This window comes from Heterodontus francisci, unplaced genomic scaffold (genome assembly GCF_036365525.1).
Source record: "Heterodontus francisci isolate sHetFra1 unplaced genomic scaffold, sHetFra1.hap1 HAP1_SCAFFOLD_146, whole genome shotgun sequence".
Taxonomy (NCBI): domain Eukaryota; kingdom Metazoa; phylum Chordata; class Chondrichthyes; order Heterodontiformes; family Heterodontidae; genus Heterodontus; species Heterodontus francisci.
The window spans coordinates 2,473,647-2,500,206 of record NW_027140336.1 but is presented as its reverse complement, the minus strand read 5'-3'; the positions used below and the strand labels follow the sequence as shown (position 1 = coordinate 2,500,206).

At 44.1% G+C, this 26,560-nt stretch overlaps 1 protein-coding gene across 1 annotated transcript in view; it reads right to left on the bottom strand.

Moving 5' to 3' along the window:
- LOC137359291 (probable G-protein coupled receptor 139) overlaps window positions 1-24,558 on the bottom strand; it is a 42,609-nt gene extending 18,051 nt beyond the window's left edge. Inside the window, exons 1-3 of the mRNA XM_068025329.1 lie at window positions 24,508-24,558; window positions 23,828-23,984; window positions 23,394-23,705 (exon numbers count right to left, since the gene is read on the bottom strand). Coding sequence (XP_067881430.1) covers window positions 23,394-23,705; window positions 23,828-23,984; window positions 24,508-24,558 — 520 coding nt within the window. The remainder of the gene's footprint in view (window positions 1-23,393; window positions 23,706-23,827; window positions 23,985-24,507) is intronic.
- Window positions 24,559-26,560: the final 2,002 nt, after the last annotated feature.

Sequence of the window (26,560 nt, the reverse complement as noted above, 5' to 3'; positions counted from 1 at the left end):
GATTGGAGTTCGATGACAAGTGGTGTGCCACAGGGATCGGCGATGGGCCCTCTCTTGTTCGTCATATATATTAATGACTTGGATGTGAATGTAGGGGGTATGATTAGTAAGTTTCAGATGACACCAAAATGGGCGGTATAGTGTACAGTAAAGAAGGTTGTACAAGGTTACTACAGGATATAGATAAACTGGGAAAGTGGGCAAGGGATTGGTAAAATGAATTTAACGTAGACAAGTTAGAAGTGATGCATTTTGGGAAGTTAAACTGGGGCAGGACATATACAGTGAATGCCAGGGCCCTGTGGAGTGTTGTTAAGCAGAGAGACCTTGGCGTGCAGGCGCATAGTTCCCTGAAAGTGGCAACACAGGTAGACAGGGTGGTGATGAAGGCGTATGGTATGCTTGCCTTCATCGGCCGCGGCATTGAGTACAAGAGTTGGGGCGTCATGTTGCATTTGTACGTAATGTTGATTAGGCCGCATTTGGAGTACTGTGTGCAGTTCTGGTCGCCGCACTACAGGAAAGATGATATTAAGCTAGAGAGGGTGCAGAAAGGATTCTGCACCCAGAAAAGATTCTGGAGGGCCTGAGGTATAAAGAGAGATTGGATAGGCTGGGTCTGCTTCCCCTGGAGCGAAGGAAGCTGAGAGGGGACATGATAGATGTATATAAAATTATGAGAGGCATAGATGGGGTAGATAGCAAGAATCTCCTACCCATGATAGGGGTGACTAAAACTCGAGGGCATAGATTTAAGGTGAGAGGAAGGAGCTTTAAAGGGGATCAAAGGAGTAAATTTTTCACTCGAAGAATAGTGTGTATCTGGAATGAGCTGCCAGAGGACGTGGTGGAGGCAGGAATAGTAGCAATATTTGAGAGGAATCTGGACAGGTACTTGAATGAGCAAGGCATAGAGGAATACGGAATTAATGCAGGCAAGTGGGATTAGTATAGATAGGCATTATGGTCTGCATGGACGCGGTGGGCCGAAGGGCCTGTTTCTATTCTGTACGACTCTCTGCATCGATGACTCTAGAAGGGACTCTGGCACGGAATTTTCAATGGAGAGCTGATAGAGATGGTTAACATTGTGAAGGGTTTATGTAAATTAAATAAAGTGAAACTGTTTCCAATGTGTAAGGGGCCGTTAACCAGAGGACACAGATTTACGGTGATTAGAAAAACGAAGCAGAGGTGACACGAGAATTTTTTGTTGGATATTTCAGATTTGCAATGTATTACCTGATAGGCTAAAGGATAAATATTCAATAGTAGATTCCAGAAGATAAATATCTTAGGACAAAAAATGGAAGAATCTGGGTAAGAGCCATGGTGTAGGACTATCTGGAAACTCTTCAAAAGGGCCAGCACTGACTTGATGGACCAAATGGCCTCTTTCAGTGCAATGATATTCCCTGATTTTATGATTTTTTCCTGCCTGGAATATTTCACAGGTGTTTGATGACGTACCACATAACAGCTGTATTACCAAACTAGATACACTTGGGATTAAATGGCCAACGTCAGCGGTGGCTCAGTTTGTCGCTCTCTCCCTTTCAGTCACCAGCTTCGAGGATCAAGCGTCACTGCAGGACTTGATCATAAGAATCAAGACTGACACTGCAGTGACAGTACCGAGGGAGTGTTGCACTGTCAGAGATGCCATCTATCGAATGAAATCTTAAACCCAGACCCCTTCTGCCCTCTCAGGTGGATGTTACAAATCCCATCGTACTATGTAGAAGCAGAGCATGGGAATTGTTCCAGGTGTCCTGGTCAATATTTATCATTCAGTCAATATCACAAAACAGATCTGATCATTATCACATTACTGCTTGTGGGAACTTGCTGTGCTTCATAAATTACAAGAGTGACTACACTTTAAAACGTACTCATTGCATATAGGGTGCTTTGTGACCTTCGGTGGTCGAGAAAAGCACCGTATAAATACAGCTCTTTTTATTTTCAGTGCCAACATGACTCAGAATTAGCTCAGTGCCAGAAAGCAGAGAGTAGTGGAGAATGGTTGTTGTTCAGGCTGGAGGGAAGTACACCGTGGTGTTCCCCAGGGTCACTGTTCGGATCACTGTTGCTGTATGTTAATGCAATGGGCTTGAGCACAGAGGGGATAATGTCAAAGTTTTCAGATGGCAGATTTCCAAGAATGTTGACAGGGATTGAAATGCAGCTATGAGGAAAGATTGGATAGGCTAGGGTTTTCTTTTCTTTGGAACAGGGGAGGCTGAGGGACGACTTAATTGAGGAAACTCAGAAATGTTAAGAACCAGTGAAAAGGAAAGTAACAGACTTCAGGAGCAGAGAGACTGACTGGTGAAATGGGCAGGCACCTGGCAGATGTAACTTAACACAGTGAAGTAATACATTTGAGTCGGAAGTATGCGCCATAAAACCATAGAACAATTACGGCATAGAAGGAGACCATTCAGCCCATCGTGTCCGTGCCGGCCGAAATGAATTGCCGCACAATCTACTCCCACCTTCTAGTACGTGCTCCATAGCATTGCAGGTTGCAGCACTTCTGTACATATCCAGGGACCTTTGAATGAGTTGAGGGTTTCTGCCTCCACAGCCGTTCCTGGCAGTGAATTCCAGCCACCCATCACTCTCCGGGTACAAAAGTGTTTCCTCATGTCCCCTCTAATTATTCTAGCAATCACCTTACATCTGTGCCCCCTGGTCATTGACCTTCCGCTAGGGGGAACAGGTCCTTCCTCCTACTCTATCTAGGTCTCTCATAATTTTGTTCCCCTCAATTAAGTCGTCCCTCAGCCTCCTCTGTACCAAGGAAAAGAAAACCCTAGCCTATCCAATCTTTCCTCATAGCTGCATTTCAAGCCCTGTCAGCATTCTTGGAAATCTCCTTTGTACTCTCCAGAGCAATTATGTCCTTTCTATAATGTGGTGACCAGAACTGTATGCAATACTCCAACTGTGGCCCAACCAGTGTTTTATACAGTTCCAGCCTTACATCCCTGCTTTTTAATCTATACCTTGGCCAACAAAGGAAAGCATTTCTTATGCCTTCTTCACCACACTATCTTCCTATCCTGCCACTTTCAGGGATCTGTGGACATGCACTCCAACGCCTCTCACTTCTTCTGCACCTTTTAATATCCACCCATTATTGTGTATTCCCTCGATTTATTTCCCCTCCCCAAATCTATTACCTCACAATTATCTGGATTGAATTTCATTTGCCACTTTTATGCCCACTCAACCAAACCATTAATATAATTCTGGAGTCTACGGCTATCCTCATCACTATCAACTATACAGCCAATTATGTGCCATCAGCAAATTTCCCAATCATGCCTCCCACATTTAAGTACACGTCATTAATATATACCAGAAACTGCAAGGGACCCAACACTGAACCCTGTGGAAAGCACTGGAAACATATTTGCATTCACAAAAAATATCTGTCGACTATTACACTTTTTTTCCTGTCACTGAGACAATGTTGGATCCACCTGCCACATTCCCCTGCATCACATGGGCTTTCATTTTTCTGACCAGTCTGCCATGTGGGACGTTGTCAAATGCTTTGCTAAAATCCATGCAGACCACATCCGCTGCACTAACCTCATAAATCCTTCTTGTTACTTCCTCAAAAAAATTAATTACGTTAGTAAGACTTAAGCTTCCCTTAACAAATCCATGTTGACGATCTCTGATTAATCCGTGCCCTTCTAAGTAGTAGTTTATCCTATCTCTCAGAATTGATTGCAATAACTTAACCACCACCGAGGTCAGATGGACCAGCCTATAATTATTTGGCCTATACCTCGCATCCTTTCTAAACAATGGTACAACGTTTGCTGACCTCCAATCGTCTGGTACATTGCCTGTAACTAGTGAGGATTTGAAGATGATCCACAGCGCATCCGTTTTTTTCCTTTCCTTCATGGCTTCCTTTAACAACCTGGGATACAATCCATCCGGCCCTTGCGATTCATTCACCTTCCAGAATGTCAGACACTCTCGTGCTTCCTCTCTCATTATGCTGATTGTGTCTAATATTTCACACTCCTCCTCTTTAACTACAATGTCTGTATCATCCCGCTTATTTGTTAAGACAGAGACTTATTAAGAAACATGCCCACATATTTTGCATCCACGCATAAGTTCCTTTGTACATCTCTGATTTGGGACTTTTCTTAGTTATCCTCTTGCTCTTAATGATAAATCATCTGAGGGTGTACCTTGATTTCACCCGCCGAGCGAGGGAGCCGTGGTTTACTAAAGAAGTTGAAGCGCTTGTCAAGAGGAAAAAGAAGGCTTATGTTAGGATGAGACATGAAGGCTCAGTTAGGGCGCTTGAGAGTTGCAAGCTAGCCAGGAAGGATCTAAAGGGAGAGCTAAGAAGAGCAAGGAGAGGACACGAGAAGTCATTGGCGGATAGGATCAAGGAAAACCCTAAGGCTTTCTATAGGTATATCAGGAATAAAAGAATGACTAGAGTTAGATTAGGGCCAATCAAGGATAGTAGCGGGAAGTTGTGTGTGGAATAAGAGGAGATAGGGGAAGCGTTAAATGAATATTTTTCGTGAGTATTTACAGTAGAGAAAGAAAATGTTGTCAAGGAGAATACTGAGATTCAGACTACTAGGCTAGATGGGATTGAGGTTCACAAGGAGGAGGTGTTATCAATTTTGTAAAGTGTGAAAATAGATAAGTCCCCTGGGCCAGATGGGATTTATCCTAGGATTCACTGGGAAGCCAGGGAGGAGATTGCGGAGCCTTTGTCCTTGATCTTTATGTCATCATTGTCGACAGGAATAGTGCCGGAAGACTGGAGGATAGCAAATGTTGTCCCCTTGTTCAAGAAGGGGAGTAGAGACAGCTCTGGTAATTATAGACCTGTGAGCCTTACTTCGGTTGTGGGTAAAATGTTGGAAAAGGTTATGAGAGACAGGATTTATAATCATCTTGAAAAGAATAAGTTCATTAGCGATAGTCAGCACGGTTTTGTGAAGGGTAGGTCGTGCCTCACAAACCTTATTGAGTTTTTCGAGAAGGTGACCAAACAGGTGGATGAGGGTAAAGCAGTTGATGTGGTGTATATGGATTTCAGTAAGGCGTTTGATAAGGTTCCCCACGGTAGGCTATTGCAGAAAATACGGAAGTATGGGGTTGAAGGTGATTTAGAGCTTTGGATCAGAAATTGGCTAGCTGAAAGAAGACAGAGGGTGGTGGTTGATGGCAAATGTTCATCCTGGAGTTTAGTTACTAGTGGTGTACCGCAAGGATCTGTTTTGGGGCCACTGCCGTTTGTCACTTTTAAAAATGACCTGGAAGAGGGTGTAGAAGGGTGGGTTAGTAAATTTGCGGATGACACGAAGGTCGGCGGAGTTGTGGATAGTGCCGAAGGATGTTGCAGGGTACAGAGGGACATAGATAGGCTGCAGAGCTGGGCTGAGAGATGGCAAATGGAGTTTAATGCGGAAAACTGTGAGGTAATTCACTTTGCAAGGAGTAACAGGAATGCAGAGTACTGGGCTGATGTGAAGATTCTTGGTAGTGTAGATGAACAGAGAGATCTTGGTGTCCAGGTACATAAATCCCTGAAAGTTGCTACCCAGGTTAATAGGGCTGTTAAGAAGGCATATTATGTGTTAGCTTTTATTAGTAGGGGGATCGAGTTTCGGAGCCACGAGGTCATGCTGCAGCTGTACAAAACTCTGGTGAGGCCGCACCTAGAGTATTGCGTGCAGTTCTGGTCACCGCATTATTGGAAGGATGTGGAAGCTTTGGAAAGGGTGCAGAGGAGATTTACTAGGATGTTGCCTGGTATGGAGGGAAGGTCTTATGAGGAAAGGCTGAGGGACTTGAGGTTGGAGAGAAGGAGGAGGAGAGGTGACTTAATAGAGACATAGAAGATAATCAGAGGGTTGGACAGGGTGGATAGTGAGAGCCTTTTTCCTCGGATGGTGATGGAAAACACGAGGGGACATAGCTTTAAGTTGAGGGGTGATAGATATAGGGCAGATGTCAGAGGTAGTTTCTTTACACAGAGAGTAGTAGGGGCGTGGAACGCCCTGCCTGCAACAGTAGTAGATTCGCCAACTTTAAGGGCATTTAAGTGGTCATTGGCTAGACATATGGATGAAAATGGAATAGTGTGGGTCAGATGGTTTCACAGGTCGCCGCAACATCGAGGGCCGAAGAGCCTGTACTGCGCTGTAATGTTCTACTTCTAAAAATAATTTTCATGTCCTCTCTTTGATTTTCTAATTTCCGTTTTTACTTCCGCTTGCACTTTCAATACTCCTCTGGGCTTTCGAAAGTATTAAGATTTCTGTGATCGTCATAAGCTTTCTTTTTTTCTGCTTTAACCTACGTTGTATGCTGCGAGATAACCGGGGGCTGTAGATGTGGCAGCACCACCCTTTATCATTGTGGGACATATCTACACTGTGCCTGTGGTGTCTCGCTTTTGAATGCCTCCCACTGTTTTGCCACTGATTTTCCTTCAAGTAGCTGCATCCGGTACAATTTCGACAGATTACCACTCAGTTTTATAAAATTTGCCTTCCCACAATTTAGAACTTCTACTCCTATTTTACCTCTGTCCTTTTCCAGGATTATGCTAAAACGTACTGTAATATGGTCACTATCTCCAAAATGGTAGTGCACTGTTACCTCCTCCACTTGCCCAGCTTCCTTACTGAAAACTAAATCTAGAATTATAGAACATAGAACATAGAACATACAGCACAGAACAGGCCCTTCGGCCCACAATGTTGTGCCGATCCTTTGTCCTCTGTCAAGGACAATTTAATCTATACCCCATCATTCTCCTTTATCCATATACCTATCCAAAAGCCTTTTGAAAGTCCCTAAAGTTTCTGACTCAACAACTTCCCCGGGCAAGGCATTCCATGCCTCGACCACTCTCTGGGTAAAGAACCTTCCCCTGACATCCCCCTTATATCTCCCACCCTTCACCTTAAATTTATGACCCCTTGTAACGCTTTGCTCCACCCGGGGAAAAAGTTTCTGACTGTCTACCCTATCTATTCCCCTGATCATCTTATAAACCTCTATCATGTCACCCCTCATCCTTCTCCTTTCTAATGAGAAGAGGCCTAGAATGTTCAGCCTTTCCTCGTAAGACTTATTCTCCATTCCAGGCAACATCCTGGTAAATCTCCTCTGCACCCTCTCCAAGGCTTCCACATCCTTCCTAAAATGAGGCGACCAGAACTGCACACAGTACTCCAAATGAGGCCTTACCAAGGTCCTGTACAGCTGCATCATCACCTCACGGCTCTTAAATTCAATCCCTCTGCTAATGAACGCTAACACCCCATATGCCTTCTTCACAGCCCTATCCACTTGAGTTGCAACTTTCAATGATCTATGCACATAGACCCCAAGGTCTCTCTGCTCCTCCACATGCCCAAGAACCCTACCGTTAACCCAGTATTTTGCATTCATGTTTGTCCTTCCAAAATGGACGACCTCACACTTTTCAGGGTTAAACTCCATCTGCCACTTTTCAGCCCAGCACTGCAACCTATCCAAGTCCCTTTGCAGATGACAATAGCCCTCCTCGGTATCCACAACTCCACCAACCTTTGTATCATCTGCAAATTTACTGACCCACCCTTCGACTTCCTCATTCAAGTCGTTAATAAAAATCACAAACAGGAGAGGACCCAGAACTGATCCCTGCGGCACGCCACTGGTAACTGGGCTCCAGGCTGAGTATTTACCATCTAAGACCACTCTCTGCCTTCTATCAGTTAGCCAATTCTTAATCCAACTGGCCACATTCCCCACTATCCCATGCCTCCTGACTTTCTCCATAAGTCTACCATGGGGGACCTTATCAAATGCCTTACTAAAATCCATGTACACCACATCCACTGGTTTACCCTCATCCACTTGCTTGGTCACCTGCTCAAAGAATTCAATCAGGCTTGTGAGGCAAGACCTACCCCTCACAAAACCGTGCTGACTGTCCCGAATCAAGCAGTGTCTTTCCAGATGCTCAGAAATCCTATCCCTCAGCACCTTTTCCATCAACTTGCCTACCACCGAAGTAAGACTAACTGGCCTGTAATTCCCAGGGTTGTTCCTATTCCCTTTCTTGAACAGGGGCACAACATTTGCCACCCTCCAATCACCTGGTACCACCCCCGTCAGCAGAGAAGATGAAAAGATCATTGCCAGCGGCTCTGCAATTTCATCCCTTGCTTCCCATAACATCCTTGGATATACCCCGTCAGGCCCGGGAGACTTGTCTATCTTCAAGTTATTCAAAAACCCCAACACATCTTCCCTCCTAACGAGCACTTCCTCGAGCTTACCAGTCTGTTTCACACCGTCCTCTTCAGTAATACACCCCTTCTCATTCGTAAATACCGAAGAGAAGTACTCATTCAAAACCTCACTTATCTCTTCCGGCTCAACACACAGTCTCCCGCTATTGTCCTTGACCGGACCTATGGTCCCCCTGGTCATCCTCATATTTCTGACATACGCGTAAAAGGCCTTGGGGTTTTCTTTTATCCTACCCGCCAAGCATTTTTCATGCCCTCTCTTAGCTCTCCTAATCCCTTTCTTCAGATCCTTCCTGGCCATCTTGTATCCCTCCAGAGCTATGCCTGTGCCCTTTTTCCTCAACTTTATATACGCATCCTTCTTCTTCCTAACAAGACTCTCAACCTCTCTTGTCAACCACGGTTCCCTCACATGACCATCCCTTCCCTGTCTGACAGGGACATGCTTATCAATGGCCCCTACTATCTGCTCCTTGAAAAAGTTCCACATTTCGACCGTGCCCTTCCCTGCCAGCATATGCTCCCAACTTATGCTCCTCAGTTCCTGCCTGACAGCATCATATCTACCCTTCCCCCAATTGTAAACCTTGCCCTGTTGCACATACCTATCCCTCTCCATTACCACAGTGAATGCTACAGAATTGTGATCACTATCTCCAAAGTGCTCCAAATTGTCGCCCTTCTCGTTGGGTTTGTTACGTGCTGGCTAAAAAAGTTCTTTTGAATGTAATACAAGAATTTTGTCCACTATGTGCCTTTCAAACTGTTTGTCTCCCAGTTGATATTATGGTAGCTGAAATCCCCAACTGTTATTGCCCTACAGTTTTTGCACGCAGAAATTTGCCACATATTTTTCTTCTACCTCCGTCTCACTAACTGGGTAAATAGTACCACCTCGCTATTTGGGCGACAACAGTACATAGTCTATAGTATGAGGAGAAACAATATAAACTAAATTGTACAATTATAAAGTGGGTGCAGGATTAGAGAGACCTGGGGTGTACATACACAGATCTTTGAAGGTAATATGCAGTGTCCTTGGTGTTAGAGAGAGACGCACAGGGCAATAAACTCAGGAGGAAACGCTGATATTTATACATCATTGGTTAGGTCCCACTGGAGAATTGTGTCCAATTCTGATCACCACACTTTGGTAAGGATGGCAAGGACTTAGTGAAGATAAAGACACAATTTACAAGAATGGTACCAGGGATCTGGGAATTCAGTTACGTGGAGAGATTGGAAAAACTGGGATTGTTATCTTTAGAACAGTGACAGGTAAGATGAGATTTAATATAGAATCCAAAATAATGGAGTGTTGTGATGGGGTAATTAATGTGAAACTGTTTCCTGTGTCAGAAAGTGTTATATTAAGAAGACACAGATTGAAGATAATTGGAAAAGAACCAGAGGTGAAGTAAGGAATATTTTCTTACACAGCGAGTTGTTGGAATCTAGAATTCACTGCCTGAAAATATGGTGGAAGCAGATACAGTAATATCTTTCAAAAGGAAATTGAACAAATACTTTAATAGGAAAAACTGCAGGAGTCTGGGGAAAGAGGAGGGGAGAGGAAATAATTAGAGAACACTTTCAAAGAGATAGCACTGACATAAAGGGCCGAATATCCTCCTCCTGTGCTGCATTAATCTCTGATTTTCTGAGCAAAAGCCAGAGAGTGAAGAGAGAGAGAGGGAGAGAGAGAACGTGAATGAGGGAAATAGAAAGGGAGAGAAAATCGGGCTTGCATCGCGTTTTGGGCAGCGGGGGTTATGATCTGCTCGTGCTCGTTCGCTGTTGAGGCAGGTGACACACAAACGTCATGCTGCCTCCTCATTTCCGTGAATTCTTCGTGCCGCCCAGGGTGACCCACAATACTGTCTGTCTGCACGATTAACAGGGGCGTAACTGTGTGTGAGGCTGGCTCGTGTTTCAGCCACGGTTCAGCTCTAAAAGGCAGTCTGTCCCTCTTAAAGGAAAGCTACACTGAATCACAGGAGGCTGCTGCTGCTGCTGACTGTGACTGCTGTAATTGGACACAAGGTAATTGGAATACTAGGACAGAGACAGAGCTCTACGGTGCACATATGAAGCTCTGGAGGCCTTAGTCATGGAGGTTGACAGGAGGAGAGAGACCATGTTTCTGTGGGGTGGGGTGCAGACCCACAAGGAATGCCATCCGAATGGAATGGGAGCAGGTGGCCAGGGAGGTCAATGCAAGAAATCTGGCCCCGAAGATCGGGCAGCAGAGCCAGAAGAAGTTTAATGAGCTCATACGGGTGGTCGATGTCAGTGAATTTATCTCCACATGGCAGCATCTCCTACCCCCAACACCACAAACCTCTCACACTGCTCAATGTACCAAACCCCACCAGTCACCTATCAACAGTCCCTAAGACTCATTACACAAACGTAACATTCACCTACTCCATCTCAGCCTCATACATATTCCCCTGATATCACCCTCATACACAACTCTCACTGCCTCCACGTACCTCCAGCTATTCAGCTATGGCAGGCACATCACTTAAACACAGTGCAACACAATCACTGATATTCTGCCCACTCCTACGGGACAAGGCGGCCCATAATCATAGGGAGCACCAGTGAAGAAGCAGGGGCCAGGGCTACCTTCATCTGCTGAGCCAGAGTGAGGATATGGTTCTCCACATCATGGGACTGGCTGTGGCAGAGCCCGTAGCATCCGGCATTACCGACGGCATTCAGGATGATACTGTATTCATGCCGTATGTTCCTTCTTAACTCCCACCTCCTCCTCATCCTACTGTCTGGGATGATGTACAAGCTGCAGATCCAGGGACCATGGACGTACTGGTTTCCATCCCACCCACAATCCCTCACCCCAAACCTCCCTTTCTGATTTTATACTTTCCAATGGCAACGCAAAACTGCCAACAGCCCAGTCACAGCAGCTCCAGGTGACCGAGAGAGAGCAGCAGCACAGCACTGATGGTGAAGCCCCATCACTTGGTCTGATACTCACCAGATCAAATACTTACACTGCGATAACCTTAGAGGCTGGTATAGAGACGGAATCTGCACGCGGTGAGTCACCGAGCAGGAGTGAGCTGCAGCCTGGCCAGGGGGAAAGGATAGTTCATGTGTCAGCTCACCGGAGGGCTGGGTCACAAACGAGTTATAATACATAGGACTCAGATGTCACCATTGCTGGAGCTGCTGCCCATGTCGAGGTGGTGCAGTCAGAATCCGAGTCCTCAAGGCCCAGAGCTGCTCAAGGACGTCCAACAAGGCCACCTGCAGTCTCCCCCATTGAAAGTCAGCAGCCTTCCACAAGCCATGCTGCAGCCACTGGGGAAACACTGTCGGAGCACTAGGCATTTCGAAGGGACCCACAAGACAAGGACTATGGGAATAAATGGCGGTGAACAGTTCAGTTTTCTTTGTATAATTGGATGTGTTGTTGGATCAAAATAGAGTCAAAGAGAGATGCAGCACTGAAACAGGCCCTTCAGATGTGAATGAAAAGGTTTTTGTTGGTGATGTTTATTGCAGGATGTTGACCAAGGGGGCACTGTGATGGGCCGTTTCAGATGGGTGTAATGGTGGAGAATGGGGCATGCATGTTGGGAAAGGGATGTTGTCCGATGGGAAACAGAATCTTAGCAGGAACTCTCTGACAGCGTTTCTGGGTCAAAGCCATCCAGGGAATATCCTCCCTGCCTCCTCTTCCTCCTCCTCCTGCGGTCGCCTCCGGATTCCTGGTGCCAATGCCTGTGTCGTCATGACGGTGATGATATGAAGGGTGCAGCAGAACACCATGAACTTGGACATCTGCTCCAGTGTGTACTGGAGGGCTCCCCCCGAGCGGTTCAGACATCGGAAGCATTGCTTCATCTGGTGGTGTTGTGTGGGGGAGGGGATTGTCTAGAGATGAGAGGACATGAGCCACATTCTGGATCTGCATGGAGACCCAAAGTGTTGGGACCGGCTGACTGCTTCAGAATGAAGTTTTCGGGGCTGCTGCCAGGACAGTGGACATTCACCAACATGAGGTACTTGCGCATGCTCACACATCAACTGTACATTAATGGAATGAGAGTACTTTCAGTTCCACCGTTGACATGGGGGCCCCGCAGAAACTCCTGCACCATCAGGAGTCCCGATATCCTGACAAAGACACGGGACCTCTCTTCCAGCTTCTCCCAGCTAATTCAGAAAATGATATATTCACCTCACTTGACATAGATGGCTTCCATCACTCAACAGATACAGCAATGGACAGCATAGAGAGAGATAAAGGATGCATCACCCACTCCTGCCTGGAAAGTTCCAGATACATAGAAGTTCAATGAAACTGTGACATTAACGGCTACCAACAGATTCGTCCACGCCATGGTGTGAGGCTCCAGGTCGTGTTGCAGGAGGTGACACAGCTTTGTAACCACCTCCCTATTGAATCAGAGTCGCTTCACACACTGCTCCAGGGTTGAGTGTCGGTAGGAAAAGTTCTCTTGGAAAAGTCGGGGTGGGTAGGGCAAAGCCACCTCATCCTCCCTCTTTACAGAGCTCCCCCTCTCTGCAGCCTCTGCTCCATTTGTTGGTCATGTTCCAGACCCAGAGACACTGTAACTGCAGTCCTTATACATCGTCCAGAGTTGTGTCACCAAATCCTCTGTTCTGCCTAAATGTCTGCAGCAGCTCACAACACAACCTCCAGAAAACCATCCACAGCACCTCCACTAACTTTGCATTAACAGGAGTAAGTCAAATGCCACTCACCTGTAATTTGGATGCCTGGTCCTTTTAAATAACACTAGAGGGTGTTTACCGTGCTGTTGAATGTGGGATCAGCTGAGAGTGACTAACACAGACTGTCAGTGGACATACGCAGACCAAGTTTCAAAGAAGTACATCAAAGCTGCTGGAATGGTAAACTGACGCCAATTCAAAACCCTCCTCACACTAATGTTATACCCAGACATGGTCCCTGTCCAGCATAAGGCACTGTGATGGCCACACTAGAAGTGGCTGGCTGTGCAGTTCACATCATTTTATGGATGCAGGTATCCATAATGTTGGCACCAGTGGCAGCAGAGCGTGAAAATTATAGCAGGGGAAGTTATAGTGTGAAAGAAACTCACTTTGAAAATGGAAGTGGAAAAATACTTTAAGGCATATGATTATGTGAAATCGACAGGGGAATGGAACTAATTGGAGGGGTGAGGCCATGGAGAGATTCAAACACAAGAATGAGAATATTAAAATTGAGGAGCTGCTAGACTGGGAGTCAATGTAGATCAGTGAACACAGGGGTGATGGGTGATCGGGATTCGGTGTGAGCTAGAATACCGGCAGCAGAGTTCTGGATGGGCTGTGGTTTATGGAGGTTTATAACTGGGCGGATGGCCAGGACAGAATTGGAATAGTCAAATGTGGATTTAAGAAAGGCACAGATGAGTGTTTATTCAGCAAATGGGCTGAGGCAGAGCTGGAGACAAGTGCTATGACAGAGGTGGTAGTAGGCAGGTTTGGAGATGGAGAGCATATGGAGATGAACTCAGCTCAGGTATGAATAGAACACGAAGGTTGCAAACACTCTGTTTCAACTGCAAATTGGGCAGGGAGGGGAATGCAGATAGTGGATAGGGAATAGAGTTTGTGACAGAGAATGAAGACAAAGGCTTATGTCTTCCCAAGATGTAGATGACAAGGACATTAAATCAGTGAAATATGGTTTATAGATCTAATAGCGACTTATAAAGGACACCAATAATAGCGAGGATGGGATAGTAATTTTTTTTAATCATATTCAGTGCAAAATAGTTCTGATAAACTAATGTCCTCCAAAAATAATTTGCAGTAACTGAGCCTAACCAATAGGATAAACTCCTTCTGCCCATTGTAACATTCCAATCTATTCATTGCATCCTCTCCGTCTCTCTGCAACCCTGGATCTCTGTTATTGCTGGGGTGACAATCCCACTGACACAATGTGATAACACATTGAAATGAGTCCCTTTTAAATCGAACAGGGAATTCCTCCAGTGGCACAATTAGGATCTATGGTGACTGACATTAATTACAGTCACTGAACAAACAAGTTCAGCTAACTCCTTTCAATCCAACACTTTTTGTTCCACAATAAAGTAGAAGATGTATCCTGTCCAGATGGGATATATGAGGTTTGTTGAGAGAAGGAGTTGTGGAAATAGCAGAGGCACTGGCCAGAAGCTTTGAATCCTCCTTGGATATGAGAGTGCTATCAGATGACTGGAATACTGAAAATGTTACACCCTGTTTACAAAAGAAGACATTAGATCAACCCTGCAACTACTGACCAGTCTAATGTCGGTGGTTGGAAATTTCTGGAGGCCGTAAAAATGCATCTCTCTCTTGGAAAAACATGGGATAATAAATAACAAACAGCACAGATAGGTGAAACAAAATCATGTCTGATAATCTTGATCAAGTTTATTGACGACATAACTGTGAGTGTTGGTAAGGCTAGCATGTTTCATGTTATTTCATGGACTTTCAGAAGGCTTGTGATCAAATGACATTTCATAGACTTGTTACGAAAAATGGAACACATAGATTAATGTGACATTGATAGCGTGGGTATGACAGTGACTGAGGGACAGAAAACAGAGAGAAGTGTTTAATATGTCATTATTAAGTCTGGTGGGTTTACAGTACTGTTTCTCAGGGGTCGGTATTAGAGTCAGTGCTCTTTCTGACATATGATAGATAGATAAATGACATAAAATTATATGTAAGAAAATAATACTTTCAAATCTTGCAGATGACAGAAACTCATACATACGGGTGCCAAAGGCGCAAACCATAGAATTATCCATCCTTACTGACCCTGTTTATTTTTAATTTATTTTGGATTCTAATCCAACCACAAATGTAATTTATTCATATGTGATTTTCGTGTGAGTGTGCTTGAATTTGTAACGTACATTTTTATTGTTTTATTTAGATCCAGTTTAGATTGTTACGTATAATAAACTCACTTCTTGCTGAAACTCAAGAAAGCCTGTCCTATTGGTCCTTTCACAATCACAACAAAGGTAAATGTGTAAAATACTTATTGAGGTGGTCAGCACGTCCACTGCTAAAAAGTAAAAAAAAAACGTTGTGATCAAATAAAAGATAGGACAAGAGGGGAACCTGGGACCCCTCCTTACTTGGCTGTGACAGAAATCCGGAGGTTCTGGTGATCGTAACCCGGCCAGAAACGAGAAATTGGAAGTGTCATAGAGTCATACAGCACAGAAATAGGCCCTTCAGCCCACTGTGTCCATGCCGGCCATCAAGCCTATTTATTCTGATCCCATTTTTCAGCAGTTGGCCCGTAGCCTTGTATGCTATGGCTTTTCAATTGCTTATCTAAATACTTCTTAAATGTTGTGAGGGTTCCTGCCTCGACAGGCAGCATGTTCCCGATTCCAGCCACCCGCTGGGTGATTTCCTTTCCTCAACACCCATATTAACCTCCTGCCCCTTAGTTTCAATCTATGCCCCTGGTTACTGGATACCTCCACTGAGGGAAAAGTGTATTCCTATACACCCTATCAATGCCCCTCATAATTTTGTATCCCTCAGTCAGGTCCGGACTCAACCTTCTCTGCTCTAAGAAAAAAAATCCGAACCTATCCAATCACTCTTCATGACTGAAATGCTCCAGCCCAGGAAACATCCAGGTGAATCTCCTGTGCTCCGTCTGCAGCTCAACCACATCCTTCCGATAGTGCGACGACCAGAACTGTACACAGTGCTCCAGCTGTGGCCGAACTAGCATTTTATACAGCTCCAACATAATCTCCCTGCTCTTATATTCTTTGCCTCGGCTAATAAAGGCAAGTATCCCATATGACTTCCGAACCAGCTTACCTACCTGTGCTGTTGCATTCAGTGATCTATAGACTAGTACATCAATGCCCCTCTGACCCTCTGTACATCCTAGGGTCCCACTATCCATTGTATATTCCCTTGCCCTGTCACTCCTCCCAAAATGCATAACCTCAGAATTGCAAGGATTAAATTCCATTTGCCACTGCACTGTCCATCTTATTAGCCCATCTTTATCGTCCTGGAATCTAAGGCATTCCTTCTCACTATTTACGACACTACCAATCTTTGTGTCATCTGCGAACTTACTGATCATGCCTCCTATATTCACGTCTAAACCATTAAAGTACACTACAAACAGCAAGAGTCCCAGCACTGATACCTACGGTACACCACGGGTCACAGGCTTCCACTTGTAAAAACAACCCTTGTCCATCACGCTCTGCCTCCTGCCACTAAGCCAATTTTGAATCCAATTTGCCAAATTGGGCTTTTACCTTCTTGACTAATTTCCCATACGGGACCTTATCAAAAGCCTTACTTAGGTCCATGGAGACTACATCAACTGCTTTAACCTCATCTACACATCTAATCACCTCCTCGAAAAATTAAAATCAAGTTTGTTAGACATGGTCTCCCCCGACAAAGCCATGTTCACGATCCTTGATTAATCCCTGCCTCTCCAAATGGAGATTAATCCTGCCCCTCAGAATTTTTCCAATATTTTCCCTGCCACTGAGGTTAGACTCACTGGTCTGTAATTACCTGGTTCATCCCTAGTACCCTTCTTGAATAATGATACGACAGTCGCTGTCCTCCAGTCCTCTAGTACCTCTCCTGTGGCCAAAGAAGTGTTAAAAACAATTGATCCTTAGAAAAAACTATAAACATTTCATTGAAGGTTTTATTGTGGTTTTCACTGCCAGGGCACACTAAGAAATATGAACGTACAATTAGGAGCATGAGTAGGCCACTCGTCCCCGACAGCCTGCTCTGCCATTCAATACTATCATGGCTAATCTGATGTAACCACTACTCCACATTCCCTTCTACCCCCGATAAACTTTCACCCACTTCCTTATCAAGAATATATCCACTTCTGCCTTAAAAATATTTAAAGACTCTGCTAGCATTGCCTTTTGAGGAAGAGATTTCCAAAAATTCACGACGATCTGAGAGAAAAACATTCCCCTCATCGCTGTTTTAAATGGGCGACCCCTTAGTTTTAAATAGTGACCCCTAGTTCTAGATTTTCCCACAAGGGGATACATCCTTTCCACATCCACCCTGTCAAGACCCTTCAGAACCTTATACGTTTCAATCAAGTCACCTCTTACTCTTCTAAACTCAAGAGGATACAAACCTGAGCTTCCGGTTGCTTGCCATTTCAACACTCCCCCCTGCTCTCATGCTCACATCTCAGTCCAGGGATTGCTGCAGTGTTCCAGTGAACATCAACGCAAGGTCGAGGAACAGCATCTCATCTATCGATTAGGCACACTACAGCCTGAACATTGAGTTCAATAATTTCAGAGCATGACAGCCCCCCATTTTACTTTCATTTTTAGTTATTTTTTCTACCTTTTTTTACATTTTTTTTTGCATTTATTTCATTTCATCTCAGTTTGTTCAGTTTGTTTACCCACTGTTTTTTTTTCAGGCTTGCACTTGCTGCTGTTCAATATTCAGTGTATTAGTCTTTGTCTTTCAACACACCATTAACATATTGTTTGCCTTTGCTCCATGACCTTTTGGTCAGCTATGTGGCCTGGTCCAATCTGGACCTCCTTTGTTATCTCTTGCCCCACCCCCACCTCACTTGCTTATAACCTGTAACTTTTCTAATATTTGTCAGTTCCGAAGAAAATTCACTGACCCGAAACGTTAACTCTGCTTCTCTTTTCACAGATGCTGCCAGACCTGCTGAGTGGTTCCAGCATTTCTTGTTTTTATTTCAGATTTCCAGCATCCGCAGTATTTTGCTTTTATTATTAATAGGATACAAACCTAGCCTGTTCAATCTTTCCACATAATTCAACCCGCTCATTCCAGGTATTCTTCTAGTGAAACCTTTCTGAACTGCTTCCAACGCATTTACATTCTTCCTTAAATAAAGTGTCCAATACTGTACACTTATGTGGCCTCACCAATGCCCTGTAAAGCTGAAGCATCATCTCCCTTGTTTTGTAAACAATTCCCCTCGCAATAAATGATAATATTCCATTAGCTTTCCTAAGGACATGCTGCACCTACACACGAACATTTTGCGTTTCATGCATGAGGACACTCAGATCCCACTGCATCTCAGAGCTCTGAAATACCTCATCATTTAGATAATATGCTTATTTTTAATTCTTCCTGCTAAAATGGGCCATTCCATATTTTTCCACGTTGTATTCCATTTGCCAGATATTTCCCCATTCGCATAAGATATCTATATCCTTTAGTAACCTCCTGAAGTCCTCTTCACAACTTATTTTCCTACCGATCATTGTGTCATTAGCAACTGTAGCAACCATACTTTAGGTCCCTTCATCCAAGTCATTCATATAAATTGTAAAAGGTTGAGGCCCCAATACAGATCCCTGTGGCACACTACTCGTTTCATCTTGCCAAACAGAAAATGATCCATCTATGCCTACACTCTGTTTCCTGATAGCTAACCAATCTTCTATCCATGCCAATATGTTACGCCCTACACAATGAGCTTTTATTTTCTACAATAACCTTTGATGTGGCACCTTATCGAATGCATTCTGGAAATCTAAATACAGCACAACCACTGGTTCCCCTTTATCCACAGCACATGTTACTCCTTCAAAGAACTCCAGTAAGTTGTTTATCATGATTTACCTTTCATAGAGCCATGTTGACTCTGCCTGATTACCTTGAATTTTTCTATAACGACCTGAAGAATAGTTTCTAACATTTTCCATAAGGCAGATGTGAAGCTAACTGGCCTGTAATTTCTCTCTTTCCTCCCTTTTTGAATGAAGGAGTTACATTGGCAGTAAAGGAGTAACATACAGAGTGAAGAAACTTGGAACAGGTTAAAATCCCTGTCTGTTGAAAAGTTGAGTAATGTAGCTGGACTGTTAGGGATTACTCTCTGTCCAGAAGTTAGAAAACCCGAAATCCTAAAACGTGTGGCCAACAATTTTTCACTTGAAGCTGAAGACTCAAACAGGATTATAATCACTAACAGATAGAGTAATGTTAGCTAAGGTAAAACTAGAACAGAAGAGACTAGAATTAGAATTCCAGAGAGAGTGAGAAAGAGCAGTGAGTGTTAAGAAAGGAAAAAAAGTAAGAGTGTTCCAGAAGGAGAAGTAGGAAAGAGAGTTAAGGCGGCTCAAACAACTAGAGGAAGAGCCAGTACATCCAGTGAAGGCACAGCTAGTGAGGGAACTACCCCTAACTCAGGACCGTATGCTGAGCTCTTAAACTTCTCCCAATTCATTCCAAAGTTCAATGAGGAGAATGCTGCAGAATTTTCCGTCACTTTTGAAAAGTTTGCAAAGCAGCTAAAATGGCCGGCAGAGAGCTGGACGCGGTTTTTATGAAGCAAAGTAACAGGAAAAACCCATCAGGTTTATTCACTGTTGCCAGATGAAAGTTCACCAGATAATGAGGTGACTAAAAGTGCTATCCTGGACGCATCTGAGATAGTACTGGAGGCGTACCATCAAAAATGCTGAACCCTCCAAAAGCAGCCTGAACAAAATTACCACGTATTTGGAAGAGTTATGCAGCTTAGGAACATAGGAGCAGGAGTAGACCATTCAGCCCATCGAGTCTGTTCCACACTATCCTTAGATCCCCTGATGTCATTGGTATTTAGAAATCTGTCTATCTCTACTTTAAACATTCTCAATGACTGAGCTTTCACAGCCCTCTGGAGTAGAGAATTCCAAAGATTCAAAACCCTCAGCGTGAACAAAGTTCTCCTCATCTCTGTCCTAAATGGCTCTTCTCTAACTATGACATTGTGTTTACTGGTTCTAGACTCCCGAACCACGGCAAACATCTTAGCTGCATCGACAATGTATATCCCTTCAAATATTTGGTAGGTTTCAATGAGATTCCGACACATTCTTTGAAACTCTAGAAAATACAGACCAAGTTTCCCCAATCGCTCTTCATAGGACAGTCCCGCCATCTCGGGAACAAGTCTGATGAACTTTTGTTGCACTCCCTCCATGGCAATAATATCCTTCCTAAGGTAAGGGGACCAAATATGCACACAGTACGCCAGGTGTGGTCTAACAAAGGTTCTATACAATTGAAGCCAGACTTCACTACTCCTGTACTCAAAATCTCATGCGATAAAGGCTTACATTCCATTAGCTTTCCTAATTGCTTGCTCCACCTGCATGGTACCTCTCAAAGACTTATTGAGAAGAACATCCAGATCCCTTTGTAATAAAAACAAGAAATGCTGGAACCACTCAGCAGGTCTGGCCGCATCTGTGTAAAGAGAAGCCGAGTTAACGTTTCGGGTCAGTGACCCTTCTTCGGAACTATCAAGTATTAGAAATGTCAAAAGTTACATGCAAGTGAGGCGGGGGTGGGGCAAGAGATAACAAAGGAGAAGGTGTAGATTGGACAAGGCCACATAGCTGACCAAAAGGTCATGGAGCAAAGGCAAACAATATGTTAATGGTGTGTTGAAAGACAAAGCATTAGTACAAATAGGGTGTGAATGGACTGAAAGTTGAACAGCAGCAAGCCCAAACATGAAAAAAACAGTGCGTAAGCAATCTGAACAAACTAAGATGAAATGAAATAAACATGAAAAAAGTTGTAAAAAATGTAAAAAAGAAAAAATAACTAAAAATAAAAGTAAAATGGGGGTTCGTCATGCTCTGAAATGATTGAACTCAATGTTCAGTCCAGCAGGCTATAGTGTGCCTAATCGATAAATGAGATGCTGTCCCACTTGCTTGCGTTGGTGTTCACTGGAACACTGCAGCAATCCCAGGACAGAGATGTGAGCATGAGAGCAGGGGGGAGTGTTGAAATGGCAAGCAACCGGAAGCTCAGGGTCCTGCTTGCGGACTGAGTGGAGGTGTTCCGCAATGCGGTCACCAAATCTGCGTTTGGTCTCCCCAATGTAGAGGAGACCAGGTCCCTTTCTACATCTACACTTTCAAATCTCTCACCGTTTAAGAAATACTCTGTACATCTGTTTCTCATACCAGAGTGGATAGCCTCACATTTTTTCACATTATATTCCATATGCCATGTTCTTGCCCACTCAATAAGTCAGCCCAAATCCACTTGAAGCCGCTTTGCATCTTCCTCACAACACACATTGCCACCTAGTTTTGTGTCGTCTGCAAACTTGGAAATATTACTTTGTTCCCCACATCCTAATCATTGATATATATTGTAACAGCTGGGGCCCAAGCACTGATCCCTGCGATATTCCACGAGTCACAGACCGCCAAGGTGAGAATGCCTCACGTAGTCGAAGTGCCTCATGGGAGTGCAGTGAAAGCTAGACAGCCACCTGCGAGCAGAAATGTCCCAAAGGACATAGGGTCGATTAGAAAAAAGATCCTGCCCATAGTAAAGGGAAAAAGGGAAGGGAAACAGCCTAAAGTAAACAACACTCGTGGACCCCACCAGAAAGCTAAAAGTAAGGCCAGTGTGCATCTCCCACTGAAGAACCCAATGATCAGGTCCCAAACCCAAAGCTAATTAAACCCATCAATTTTAAATCAGAACGTAGCAAGATCAAAGGCCCAGAGATTTTTTTCTTCTTTAAATATTCATAGAAACTTTTACTATCAGTCTTTATATTTGCCACCAGCTTTCTCTCATACTATATTTTTTCCATCCTTATTAATCTTTTAGTTGTTCTTTGATGCTTTTTCATATTCTATTCAATCCTCTGACCTTCCACCCAATATTGCACCATTATATGCTTTTCCTTTAAGCTTAATATTATCTTTAACTGTTTTAGTTAACTACGGATGGTGGGTCCTGTCAGACTTTAGGTGTAATAATTTTCCCAGTACTTTTACTCTGGCAATAGTGATTGTTTTATGTTCCTCTCTCCCTTTTGACTCCTGATTTGGGTATCTTTGGAAGATTTTCTTAGTCTTCTACGGTGAAAACAGACACAAAATACCTGTTCAATGCCTCTGCCATGTCCTTGTTTCTCACTAATTCCCGAAACTCACTCTCTGGAGGACTAACACTTACTTTAGTTCCTCTTTTCCAATTTAAATACCCGTGAAACTATTACTCTGTTTTTATTTTACGAATTGGTTTTCTCCCACACTCTACGTTTCTGTCTTTATTTTGTTTCGTCATCCGTTGCTAGTTCTTAACATCTGTCCAATTTTCAGACCTACCACTAATCTTTGCAAATTTAAACAGTGTTTCTTTCAATTTAATATTATCCTTAACTTCCTTATTTAGCCACGTATGATTTAACATTCTCCAAGACTTTCTTTCTCACTGAGATAAATCTTTGCTAAGAGTTGTTAAATATCTCCTTAAAAGTCAGCCATTTTACCTCTACTCTCCTAATTTTCAACCTAGATCCCCAGTTAACCTTAGCTAGCTCTGTCTTTATAGTCTTATAAATACCTTTAATTAGGTTTAACAATAACTAGTTTTAGACCCGCAGTTTTCCCTTCAATCAGAACAGTGAAATGCTATCATGCTATAATCATTGTCTTCCAGAGTTTCCTTTACTATGGAGGTTCTTGATAAATGCTGTCTCATTGCACATTTCTAGTTCCAGAATAGCCTGTTCCCTGGTTGGCTCTAGAATGCACTGCTCTAAGGAATTATCAAGAATACACTCAATGAACTAATTCTCCAGGCTACCTTTGCCAATCTGATTTGCCCAATCTACATGCGGATCAAAGTCACCCATAATTATTGTGGTACCATTCTTACACACCCCATTTACGTCTTCCTGTCTACTCTTCCCTACAGAAGCCAATGCAGGCCACTGAGCACAGGGATGTTGGGTGAACGAGATTCAGTGTGAGCTGGAATATGGAGAGCAAAGTTTTAGATCGACTGTGATTTATGCCGGTTTGTGATATGGAGGGTGACCAGGACAGCATTGGAATATTCCAGTCTGGATTTAGCAAAGGCAGAGATCAGGGTTTATTTAGCAAATAGGTTCACATGGAGGACGATATTCCGGAGGTTGTAGTTGGTAAGAACAGTAAAACAGTTAATCACGGTTTACACAATTAATAGATGGCTAGAGACACTTACCAGGGACACCAACAATCGCGAGGATGGGATAATAAATGTGTTGCATCATCTTCAGTGCATAATAAATTCGATTCGCTAAAGTTTTCTTATAATAATCTGCAGTAAGACGGTCAAACCAGTACGATAAACTTCTGCCCGTTGTTGTAACATTCAAATCTATTGTTCTCAGATTCCAATCCATTGCTGTAGCATTCCAATCTATTGTTTGCAAATCTTGACCTATCCTCTCCTTCTCTCTGGAGCTGCTGATCCCTGTTAGAACCGGGGGTGATGCTTCGACTGACACGATGTGATAACACATTGAAAGCAGTCCTGTATTAACAGAAGAGGGAAATCCTTCAGTGACACAATTAGTGTCCAAGGAGACTGACATTAATTACAGTCAATGAACAAACAGGTTCAGTTAACCCCTTTCAATCCAACACCTTTTGTACCACAATAAGGTAGAACATTTAGCCAATCTGGATGGGTTATATGAGGGTTACTCAGAGAAAGAATGGTGGAAATAGCAGAGGCACTGTCCATAATCTTCCAATCCTCCTTGTATATGGGAGCGATGACACAGGACTGGAGGTTTGCAAATGTTACACCCTGTTCAACAAAGGAGAGATGGATAAATACTGTTATTGTAGACGAGTCAGACTAACATCGATAATGGAAGCATTTCAACCATCAACCAAGACAAAGGTACCTGTTGCTTTGAAAAACAAGGATTTATAACTATCAATTATCATTTACTTGCTAAAGAAAACTTGTAGCTTACAAACTTGAAGGATTTATTTGATTAAGTAATAGAGGCGATTGATGAGGGTGGCACAGTTGGTGATGTATATAAACTTTCAAAAGGCGTTTTATCAAGTGTCATTGAATAGACTTCTACGAAAACTGAAACCACTAAATCAGAGTGACAGTGGTTGTGTGAACATTCAATTGGCTAAGGCACAGAAAAAAGAGAGAAGTTGTGAGCCATTGTGTTTTAGTCTGGGGAGCAGCACACAGTGTTGTTCTGAATGCATCAATAATACCAATTTAAATTTAATAGCACCTCTGCCTCTCTGACACTGAACGTTCTGTATTCAGCAAAGGATTCAGTTTTATCCCCTTACGCCCTCACCTCAATGAATTTCACGCTCGGCATGACGTTGAGCTTTTCTTCCATCGCCATCACCTCTCGCTCACGTCTTGGACCAGAAGTCCTCCCCGACCAGCAGACCCATTCAGCCACCTCCAGTATTCTCCCTCCACTTGGATCCCTCCCTCTGGCCTCTTACCCACTCTTGATCTTTTCATTGAGAACAGTCAGCGACTACATTTCTCTACTTCCCTCACTCTGGCTAATCTCTCTCCCTCTGAATTTACTGCACTCCGTTCTCAGGTGTAACCCCGACATAATGATCAAACCTGCTGACAAGGAGTGGCGGGGGGCGGGTGCTGTTGTTGTCTGGCATACCGAACTCTACCTTGCAAAGGTTCAGTGCCAATTCTCATACACTTCTTCCCACATCCCCACTGAACCGTGGCCCCACCACCGAACATCAAGCTATTGTCCACAGACGGTTATTGTCCTCATCTCCTCTGGAGATCATCCATCTATGGCGTCCAACCTTATAGTCCCACAACCGCAAACAGCCCGCTTCTACCTCCTTCCTAAAATACACAAGCAGGACTGTCCTGGTAGGCCCATTGTTTCAGCCTGTGCCTCTCCCACTAAACTTATTTCTTCCTATCTTGACCCCATCTTTTCTCCCCATGTCACGTCTCTCCCCACCTACGTCGGTGCAGCATCACTACTCTCGGTAGCACCACTACTGACGGAGCTGGCCGAGTGCTAAAGGACATAGCTGCTAAGCTGGATATGCGGCAGGTGCTCAGGGAACCAACAAGAGGTAACAACTTACTTGAACTCATCCTCACCAATCTGCCTGCCGCAGATGCCTCAGCCCAAAACAGTATATTGGTAGGAGTGACCATCGCACAGTCCTTGTGGAGACGAAGCCCCGCCTTCGCATTGAGGATACCATCCATCGTGTTGTGTGGCACTACCACCGTGCTAAATGGGATAGATTTCAAACAGATCTAGCAATGCAAAATTTGGCATCCATGAGGCGCTGTGGGCCATCATCATCAGCAGAATTATACTCAACTGCAATCTGTAAACTCATGGCCTGGCATATCCCCCACTCTACCATTATCATCAAGCCAGGAGACCAACCCTGGTTCAATGAAGAGTGCAAGACGGCATGCCAGAAGCAGCACCAGGCATACCTCAACGAGGTTCAAACCTGGCGAGGGTACAACCCAGGACTATTTGCGTGACAAACCTCCTCAGCAGCATGCGATAGACAGAGCTAAGCGATCCCATAACCCAAAGGATCAGATCTAAGTTGTGCAGTGCTGCCACATCCAGCTGTGAATGGTGGTGCACAATTAAATAACTAACCGGAAGAGGTGGCTCCACAAATATCCCCACCCTCAATGATGGGGGATCCCAGCACATCGGTGTGAAAGATAATGCTGAAGCATTTTCATCAATCTTCAACCAGAAGTGCCAGGTTGATGATCGATCTCGGCCTCCTCCTGAACTTCCCAGCATCACAGATGTCAGACATCTGCCAATTCGATTCACTCCACGTGATATCGAGAAGCGACTCTCATAAGGTCCGAAGTGGTTTTGTTTGCTGATGATTGCAGAACGTTCAGCACCATTCGCAACTCCTCAGATACTGAAGCAGACCGTGTAGAAATGCAGCAAGATTTGAACAATATGCAGGTTTGGGCTGATAAGTGGCAAGTAACATTCGCACCACACAAGTGCCAGGCAATGACCATCTCCAACAAGAGAGAATCTAACCATCTCCCCTCCACATTCAATGGCATTATCATCGCTGAATCCCGCACTATCAACATCCTCGGGGCTACCATTGACCAGAAACTGAACTGGAGTCGCCATATAAATACCGTGGCTACAAGAGCAGGTCAGAGGCCAGGAATTCTGCGGCGAATAACTCACCTCTTGACTCCCCAAAGACTGTCCACGGTCCAAAAGGCACAAGTCAGGAGTGTGATGGAATACTCTCGACTTACTTGGGTGGTTGCAGTTCAAACAACACTCAAGAAGCTCGACGCCATCCACGACGTAGCAGCTCGCTTAATTGTCACCCCATCTG